Below are 10,734 nucleotides of genomic sequence, written 5' to 3' on the forward strand. Positions count from 1 at the left end.
CCGACTATTTGATTTCATAAATTGAATCAATTTAAAAAGAACAAACGTTGGACTTTTTTTCATAGAAATAAACAGCAATTAAAAAAGTTGACCTGGATATGAACTAAATTGATCACGTGGTCAAATCAAGCCCGAAGGGCTTCTAAGAAGAATTTTAACATTGCTATTTATTACTTACAATATATTTACGTTTGAGAATAGCAAATCGTTCAGAATCATTAATATAAAGATGCTTTCACGTATACATCATTGCAACCGTCAAACGATAAGCACGTTCGATAATTGTTGTGACGTTATAAAGCATATTTGAAAATGTAAATATATAATGATAAAATTATATAAATTCATAGTAATAAGATAACGTTTTACAATGTTTTTTGTTCATAATACTACGTACGCCTTGTAACACGTTAATTTTTTTCTTGTAGTTTGGTTATGGTCATTTTTAATGTCTTTGGTCAATGTATGAATCTTTGTTCCTAAGAGACGGCTAAGTTTCTCCTTGTAGATGAGATTTCCGAGTAGATGTTGGCATTCTCAGCCGCATCAGTCACGTGATCGCCGAACTCACTTGATATTCTAGTATCATTTTATTGAACCAAATTATTCAACTTCTTAAGGTCATTTCTGCAATTTAGAAGACATGAACATAATTGTTAAAAATATGAATAACAGGTTTCTAGCTTTATTAGATATTTAAATAATTCAGCGTTGCCTTTTACGTTTTTGAATTAAAAAATCTTAAAAATAAATACAACATTTAGAACGTGAAAAGAATAACAAAAAGTATGAGACGCTCAATTGTAACCTTTTTTGCATGACGTAGATTCCGGCCATTAAAAGTAAGGCCAAAACTAAACAAGACACCAACAGGATGAACAGCTGAGAATTAGAATCTGAAAAAAATATGGATAAAATCATTTCAAAGCTCGTCTACTTCAATAAAATAAGTTACACAAAAGCCTTGTCTTCTGAGTAATGTGTTTATTCCCCGCTTTTACTCCAATGTCAGTTATAATAAATTTTACGTCATACCTTTTATATAAAGGACATTTTGGTCGAACAGAGTCATGTTCATCGTTGTTTCCGTGGTCACGAGCGGATTTAAACTAGACAAAAGTCGTGTACAATTAACTGTGACATTATCACCTGAAATTATAAAAAAAATATTAGATCGCATTTGATATTTTCTTTACAATTATTTTAAATATTAAGTCATATCAGTACTTAAACTCTTTATTTTTAATCACCTTTCAGATGTAGAAACATTCGTCCTTGTCTTGATGACGATATGTTGAGAGAGTACATACATGTAGTACAATTACTACCGCTGACATACAGACTGATATCTTCTCCGTATAAGTCCCTTTCGCTGTTGTCTGAAAAGTAATATAAAGTGTTTAACATAAAAAGAGACCAAAATACGGGTTTCGCCGTCTAGTTTGTTTTAAAAAAACCCAGCAACCTCACCGTATAATTGTTTGGCATCGAGAAAGACAACTAAAAATGTTCATTTCAGCTCTAATAAGTACAGGTTTCTTATTGGGCCTACTACGTCACAGTTAATGTTGCCATTGAAGTTGTCTATTGCCAGGTAGACACTGCTTGTGGTTGTCGGAAAACTGAGATGGTTTTCGACCAAGCTTAAAATATGTTTCTCTATAATACAGAAGCGAAGAATTTATATGAAGAGTTTACATGTATATGAAAAAACCAAAATGATGAATAGTTCGTTTAGTTTATTTTGACTTACTTTTTATGCATGTGTATTTTAAACTAGTCGATTTCAACCTCTGTGTAGAGCAACCGCTAATACTAGAAACAGCCAAGGATTTCAAATTCTTCAATACACAGGTCCGGCGTAGATTACATATGTTTCCAATGGGAAAGAGAATGTCCCCGCTCTCGTTTCGTGGGAGAGTTATTGTGCATCCGCCATCTGTTTCTTCAGTATGACAAACATTTTCAGAAATTTCAATAGAGGGAATATCTGATACTAAGACCTGCTTTTCTACATACGACACTTCCTGTCCACGACACTCCATAGTGGAGTTCTCCAATTCATGATTTAACAGCGTCTTGCAAGGTATGATTTTTTTCATAACTTTTTCCAATTCCAGTTGTAAATTAAATATTATGAATTCTACTGAAAAAATATTTGTTTTTATAAGGAAAATCGATAGTCATAATTAAAATAATTATTAATAAAACATCCTGCTTACCTGAAAAATGATAATATTAAGTTCGTACAAAACGTACCAGTTGACTTGTGAAAATCATGCTAAATTTGGTATTTCCATACTACTTGTGAATTTCCTCATTGTTTATAAATAGTACTGGCGTGCGACCAGTTTTCGCCGAGTACCATTTCTCGCCAGTACATTGTGACGTCATTTTACCAACACATAAAATTATTTACGAAAAATTCCACCGTTCCATTTATTGTCACACCTCACTGTCATATATTAATAATGGAATCTTTTTCCTGCTTTAGTTATGTGACAAGCAATGAAAGCAAAAATTAATATTCGATTATATCTGAAATCTAACTCTGTATAACATTTAGCATTAGCATTGTTTTCCGTTGTTTCTCAATGCTTATTAAGAATTTAGATTAAAATTTATTAAATTTTTAAAACCCGTAATTTCTTTGCGTTACACTATTTTTACATCATGTATTATTTCCTGTATAAGGTTTATTAAAATCATTTGAGTACTTAACTGGAAATTTCTCTTAACATGAATTAGCGGATATCATCCACATCCCCCAACCCCATTCACTTATCCCCCTTTCTTTATCTATCCTCTTCATTAACCTCAATCTCATTGCACGTATATATACAATGATGCTATACATACTTATGTTTACAATGTGCGAATATATATATATATATATATATATATATATATATATATATATATATATATATATATATATATATATATATATATATATATAAACTAATGCATGTTTCAAAATGTTGTCTACATTTGAATTTACAATTAATAATATGTTATATCACAAAAAATAAGCAACAGCAAGCAAGAGTTATTAAGTAAGAGGGTTCAAACATGCTCATGTATAATTTTCATTTATTTAAGTTTTTTAAATTGTCAGAAGTATATCACTGAATAATAACTCAAATATAGATTTATTGTAATGGTAACATTGTACCTTTTTATACTCACATTCATATTCTAGTACTCGACGATGAGACACTCAATGATGATCATTGAGTGACAGACCATACACGGTACAATGTATATCTACATAGCGACTCAATCATACATTTACCTTTCGATTTGTACTTAATACTTGTACATATTGAAAACGGTGTATTAAAGTTGGAGATATATAAAGTGTATAATACCTAGGAAGTGAATAAAACTTTAGATTTGTAAGATCAATTTTTGTGTAAATACTGGCATTGTCGTATGCCAGGTCGTTTTTTAACAAGTAACAAGTAATTTTCTGTGTGTGTAATAGGGGTGATTATGAATAGTTTTATACGTTATTTCTTAACATGATTGTCTCTAAGACCCTTAATTCTTGTGATAAGGCACTTAATGTTTCCCTATGAATATTTTTACAAATTTTTATTAGTCACGTTTTGTATTAAACATACAAAACATAATTATTTTTTATCAAAAATAATAATAATTGACCACCTATCTGTAATATGTCTTTTTTGTCATTTTTATTATATTTGACAATTTTTTTACCGAACTAAGTGGGGGGTTTTGGTTGCCTTTCTCCAGAAAACACAAGCTCAATCTGCTTCATTAGGTTTTTAATAAAAAATAAATGCATAGTATTAATTTTTATCAGGAAGTAGTGTATTTCAATTGCAAAGTACTGATAATAAGTATGACTGGACATGCAGGTATTTATTTAATGAATTTGTACCAAATATATTATGATACTGAGAATAAAGCAATTTAAAGATTTAAAAAAATACTTTCTTGTTTTAAGTAGTAAATAATTAATGTCGTTATAAAGTATTTATTTCTGTTATTATAAACTTTAGATACAAGCATATAAAGGGGACACTAGCACGTAAAGAGTAGTGGAATAGAAAATAAGGAAATATTGTTGATTGCCGTAATCAAAACATGTAGTGGAGATCTTACAAAACACTGAACGATGAGAAATTTCACCATTATCAAGTAGTTATAAGAGACTGTTCAAAGCTGGTGAAGGCACATTAAAAAGTATGTAGCCGAGTGTGAATAGCAGACAACTTTACCTAATTTTACCCGCACTGGCATTTTTTTCCAAATGCAAAATGCATATTCAACAAATTAATTATAAGCAAGAACTTGGTCACATAAACTAATCGTGTATACCAATGATAAGGTGAACATGAAGATATAGACTCATTGGATAAATGTTGCCTAAACCATTTATACTTACGTTTTTATGTAATAAATCAAAATTGATTAATGAAAATGTATAAATACAATACATGTACACATGACCAAATACATTTCATTCAGACATTCATAAAAACAGATATTGATATAAAATTGCAATAAAAAATAAAAAATACTCGTAGGTTACATGACAACAATATAAAAAAAATATTATTTGTGTACTTGTATTTAGACAAGCACTAAGTTAGCTACAAATATTAGACAATAGACAACACTGAGTTGTTAACAAGGCCAAGACACACCAGAAAAATGGAAAAACTACATAGATATACAAATAAGAAAACCTGTCCACCAATGCAATAAAACTTACATAATGATTAAAAAACAATTTAATTAACGGAGTATAAACCAGAGAAGGATATACATACACTGCTAGTAAACGGTTTCATACTTATTCTTCTAAATTCTCCATTTCTCGATTATTCCCACCTTTTTGTACAACTCTCCAAGACAAGTTCAGTTGGACGTGTCAATCAGTTATATCTGTATCTCCGTGTAATGATGGGGAGTCTCATAATTATTGTCTGTTACATTTCTACGTATATAAGACGATCTTTGATGACTAGAAGTAAGTTGAACTGTACTGTGAAAATGAAAATTAAAAAAAGTTATCAACCCTTTCTCTTTCAGTTATGCATGCATCGTTTAATTCAAGTCTTATATAATTTACCTCACTGTCTTTGAGGATGTTCCTGTAATACAAGTAAATATCTTAATTGTCAAACTTATAAATCAAGCAAAGATAAACTAGTAGCAACAGCAATATATCAATCGCAATATCGAATCTATCGACCTTCCCCCTTATTTCCCGGCCTCATTTGTTTTCCTTCAGACACGTGTTCTTTTGAACTGGTCATATGTTTTTTTAAAAACTTTTCTGGGGTGAATAAAAAGCAAAAAGATTTCATTTAAACAAATGGTTTTGTAAAAACAACCTTTATACAGCATTATCAATCATTTTTTATGTGCATTTCATGCAGTTACAATTTGAATTTCAACTTTGTTTTATGATGCCATCTTAATTATTTGTTTTAGTAAGACGATGAAAACAGGACTTTTTTCTCTTATACTCGATCTATCAATAAAATTTTCTTTAATTTTTATTACATTTGCTTTAACTTCTTACTATGTCATTTCGAACGTCAGCGCAGGTCTTAAAACGATCATTAAATAATTTTTACACTGATCGTATCAATATATTATGGAATATTTATATATATATTTTTCAAAAAGATGGCTTTATAATATTTTCAGAGTTTGTAAGTTACTCCAGTTTCTAAATCATAATCATATGAATGCCATATTTTGCTCATCCTTGAGCAGTCCTTATTTAAGTTGTTCGCTAAAATTAATTATTCATGACGTTTACAAGTAATCTCATTTTGATTGAAAAATAATTAGCGAAATTTTACCATTGTGATTGTCTGCATCTTATAAAAGTAATATAAACACCACTATAAATTACCCTTCAGCTTTTTCCATGACAAACATTTAATGATATAGATGACTATCAGAATCAACGATAATGCTGAAGAAAATAGAGTGGAAGTCCAGGGAAGAAGCTCTTTAGAAAACCATCCACATTTGTCATCTTAAAAAAGAAAAAAGAATATTGCGAAATCTGACAAATAAAATTTATACTTTCATTTGTATTTTAAGATGTTTGCGTTTCCTGCACATCTTTGTTTTTACAAAAAAAAAATAAAAATCAAGCACAATATTAAAATATTATTTTACCAACACATACCATTTAAGGTTGATATCAATTTTTGTATTTGGACATTCGTTTCTTGCTTATGGGTACTATTTCGACATTGATAAAGTATGACTCCTAAAATTCAAATAAGAGGAATACATATTTTGACAACGAATTCAACTTACCACATAATACACAGTGCTCAATGAACTTAAATTATTTACTATTAACAAACAATCAAATGCATGTATTTGGTGCTAGCACTTTCAAACGTAATGAAAATAATCATAAAGCTAAAACACCATTGCTAATTATTTTTCTTCTAAGAATTTTCTGTTTAATTATCATTTATACAACAAACTAACAGAGAAAAAGTTTATTATCACAAGAGAGAGAGAGAGAGAGAGAGAGAGATAGAGAGAAAGAGAGAGAGAGCATTCTCTCATACTCTCTTTACTTGTATTAGAGAATTGTTGATAATCTTCACCTTCTATTAGAAGTGTTATACTCGTCATTTGTCCAGAGTAAATACTTATTGATAATGCTTCAACCTTGATCAAATTTGAACAACACTTAAACAATCCATTACTGTATTCGCCATTGGTAAAATTATCTGAAAATGGATTTATTAATATATGTTGAAATAAATAGCATGACTTTTAAAAGAAATCAAATCAATATACATGCATGTCATATTAAAGGTTTCATCTTCGTCGCTTTCTTAATAGTCAGATAACTTTCGCAGATCAAGATATCTTTTCGGTGGTATTCCGAGGGATAATTATGTTTGACAGGAAGGGGTCCAATGATGTCAACGTTTGAAATTTTGTAGATGGCTGTTTTATCAAAACAAACCATAAATGTAAAGGATGTCTGTCATTTGTTTAATTTAGTAATAGGAATTATAATGAAAATCAATATAATCAATATTTTTTATTTTTCATATAAAATAAATAAATATTATCATCTTTGGCCTAAATATCAATATTACTATGTATTTAATTTGATATTCAAACAGAAACAAAGAGAGAATAACCCTATATTTCATGTCTGTTAGAGGTCCCCCAATCCTCTTTTTTATGTTTTTTGTAATAAAAACAATTTCGTATCAACAAAACAATGTTGACACGTCATAGTAAGGCAAACAATTCCAAATTTACTTTCACATGCCTCTTTTATACTCGGGGAAATCTAGCATAATTTTTCAGCATCAAGATCCCGAAACGTCCATGTCGTTTGCAATGCAAACTCCCGGTAATTTTTTTTAAAGCCGTGTATCAAAATCTAAGGCAACGAAAGGGGACGTTCCAATACCCTATTCTTAAACTTTTTCGTTCTAGATAATTGATGCAGTTTTGACAGAATCGTATTTGTAAATATCAAAATATTAATTAGGAAATGACGGAGTTAAAAAAACAAACTGTATATTTAGATTATTTTTATACTTAAAAACATTTTATGTAGAATATTTATCAGGTAAAATAATGACATACAGCAAAACATATTTTTATAATCCATAATAATAATTTATATAAGCCGTGTATCAAAATCTAAGGCAACGAAAGGGGACGTTCCAATACCCTATTCTTAAACTTTTTCGTTCTAGATAATTGATGCAGTTTTGACAGAATCGTATTTGTAAATATCAAAATATTAATTAGGAAATGACGGAGTTAAAAAAACAAACTGTATATTTAGATTATTTTTATACTTAAAAACATTTTATGTAGAATATTTATCAGGTAAAATAATGACATACAGCAAAACATATTTTTATAATCCAACATCCTTGATCCATTTTGACTTCGCACCAAAATATCTGCTGATTCCGTTTTATAGAGAGTTATTTGTGATATATCGCCATAGAAGGAACATTGCAAAAATCCAGAAAACTGAACAGCTTGAAAATAGCTTCCCGAGGGTCTTGTCAGAGCTTGACTATTCACCAAGTTCCTAATCGGGCCTACAATCAATTGCATTATTATCATAATGAGTCATAAATATAGAAATGCAAAATATGAAGAAAAAACTACCAATATATCTATCTTAAACAGAATTGATATTTTCTTAATAAAAGAAGTTGTAACAGAAAGACCGCTTAAAAACTTGCATACGATTAGATATAAATGAAGCTATTTTTTCAAGCCCTAATTTAAAGAATGTTTCATGAGAAATGAGAATAAAAATATATCAATGATATTACCAATTTTAAGTTCCAATATAAATTGTATGTACCAAAACTTAAAATTATGAACACATATCACTATAGAAAATTAACAAAGAAAACCTAAAACAAAAAAATTAACAAAGAAAATAACATGTATCCTAAATTTATGATCTTAAGACAAAAAAATATTCAGTTAAATATTTGAAATACTTTGATTACCAACAATTAATTATATTGAAGTTAGAACTTAATTTCTTACCTGAGATGCAATCATAGAAAATGCATATGGTTTCGAGGTTGTCAGGGCAGTTATTAACATATTCCTCAAAAATTGCTAAAATATCTACATCATTTCTGTTACAGGTGTTACGCAATCCTGTACATTTTGTTATCTGGTAAATTTTCAAAAAATCGGGACAGTGAGATCTCTTTGATCCATGAACTGGTATAATATCAAGATATTTAACAATGATGATTTGATCTGCACAACTAATGAATCCATCTTTTCTCAATCTGATGTCCTCCGTACTCCAACATTTCATGTCAGGTGTAACATAAGCTGATTAGAAAACAAACACTCTATTGCAACTTGTACATAAATATGTTACTTTACAATGTTATATGAAATAATGTTGTGTTTATAACTTTCAGACAGTTTTGTAATTTTTTAAATTTGACATCAGTTTTTTTTTTTTTTTTTGCTTTTTAAACAAGGAAAATATACTTTAAAAATCACAGAAACATGTTAAACAAAAATAAATGTCTCGTAGCTTTGATTTTTCTCAAAACAATTCTTACCTTCAATTAAAGAATGTGTAATTAAACAAAACACGTACACACACAGCATTTTGTGCAGTCTCGATATTTGCTGTGATAAGAATGTCCGATTACTTACCTTAATTTCCTTATTTTTTGATATTCCCGATTTTATAAAAATTTTCAATTTGTTAAGTCATGGAACATATCAACACCATCCTTATCAACTAAGATTCATTGGTATTGCGGTTGTGATAACTATGGTTCACGACTTTTGCTTTAAAAAATTTACGAGTTGAGTTGAACATATTGATTTTTAGGATTGGACACAAGTTCTTAAAACGGGGATAGTCCTCTCCATTATATTATACAATGTCATACAGTTAACATTTATAACAATTATGGTACAGTTGGTGAAAAAAAAAATTTGGTTTTTTTTAAAGGATGTAATAATGTGTATAAGTAGAATTAACCTGAATAAGATAAGAATGTAAATACATTTAAACAATTTAATTTAATATCCCATGCTGCAAACTGCTTTACTCCATTTAATATTTTTACATTTTCATCTTCAGACAAAGAGTTATTACCCCAAACTTATGAATGTACATCAATGATATTCAAATAGATCAACAATAAAAGGGATTGTCTTTATAATAATATTTTTTACACAGGAAAAACAAGTGATGTGCACCTTTAAATATTCCAAATTAACACACATTGAATTTGCTATTACATGTACATGTATATTGCATCGCCGAAGATCAAAATTAAGAATACAATTGTGCTTTAGTTTCCTAAATAATGTTTTACAATCTTCTACCAAACGATAAATTGGGGTCAAAATCCATAAGTATTTTTACTGCGGACAAGATGACTAATTTATTTACCGTCAACTTTTTTTCTTTTTAAACCCAATTATAGATAACTTACTTGAATATAGTGAAAAAATAAAAATGTTTGATTAAGCAGACATTGAAGTAGTTAGATAGGGAAAGTGGTACATGTAATCAACGTTGATTAGTCATTACTATTATCATAGATATAAATTCGTTACTAACTGGTTAACCGAATTATAGGCAGGTGATAGCCTTATTATTAAAGTCTCTTTTTATAACGCTATAATTGATAAGCTTTCTAACCACTACGGATCAAAAAACATAGATTACTTTCAAAAAAGAATAATGTTAGTGAAAAATGACTTAATTACAGTGTTATCGAATAGTTGATTAATTGGACCCTTAGAAATATATCTTGCGGTTTTGAAATGTATACATTTATTGGGGAATATATTTTATTAAATCATTAAAAAATACTGTCTTTGAACAATAAACATAAAACTGTTATCATTCAATCTTATTTTGTCTCCTAAAACAAACTTTCTTTTATATCATCATCTGAAGTTATCAGTAAAATCAACATTTCATTCCAATCTTATCATAAACATAAGACTAAGGATATTTAGTTTTAATAATTTTATATAATTTTCGTTCCGCGGTGCTATCACTCCGTATCATTACTCTGAAAGCTCATTTCCTTCCGTATTCAAAATCAAAAAATCAAATGAATCAATGTCACTCTTAACAGTCGTCGTATTCTCAAACAAAAACAAATACATATTAAAATGTAAATTATTAAAAAGTCTCTTTTGAAGCAAATACAGAATTGTCGTCTAAGTATT

General features: G+C 28.9%; 1 protein-coding gene and 1 pseudogene across 1 annotated transcript; both read right to left on the minus strand.

The window, feature by feature from the left end:
• Nucleotides 1-479: 479 nt before the first annotated feature.
• Nucleotides 480-2,065, minus strand: LOC128187599 (uncharacterized; annotated as a pseudogene).
• A 2,553-nt stretch (nt 2,066-4,618) lies between these two features.
• Nucleotides 4,619-8,839, minus strand: LOC128186655 (uncharacterized). Its single transcript, XM_052856494.1, has 7 exons — nt 8,557-8,839; nt 7,890-8,093; nt 6,618-6,743; nt 6,182-6,265; nt 5,900-6,025; nt 5,105-5,126; nt 4,619-5,017 (listed from the first exon to the last, which is right to left on the minus strand). Exons 1-7 carry the CDS (start codon nt 8,837-8,839, stop codon nt 4,912-4,914), a joined length of 951 nt encoding a protein of 316 aa, XP_052712454.1. The 3' UTR covers nt 4,619-4,911.
• Between the last annotated feature and the right edge of the window lie 1,895 nt (nt 8,840-10,734).

The sequence above is a fragment of the Crassostrea angulata genome, chromosome 6, assembly GCF_025612915.1.
Source record: "Crassostrea angulata isolate pt1a10 chromosome 6, ASM2561291v2, whole genome shotgun sequence".
NCBI lineage: Eukaryota > Metazoa > Mollusca > Bivalvia > Ostreida > Ostreidae > Magallana > Magallana angulata.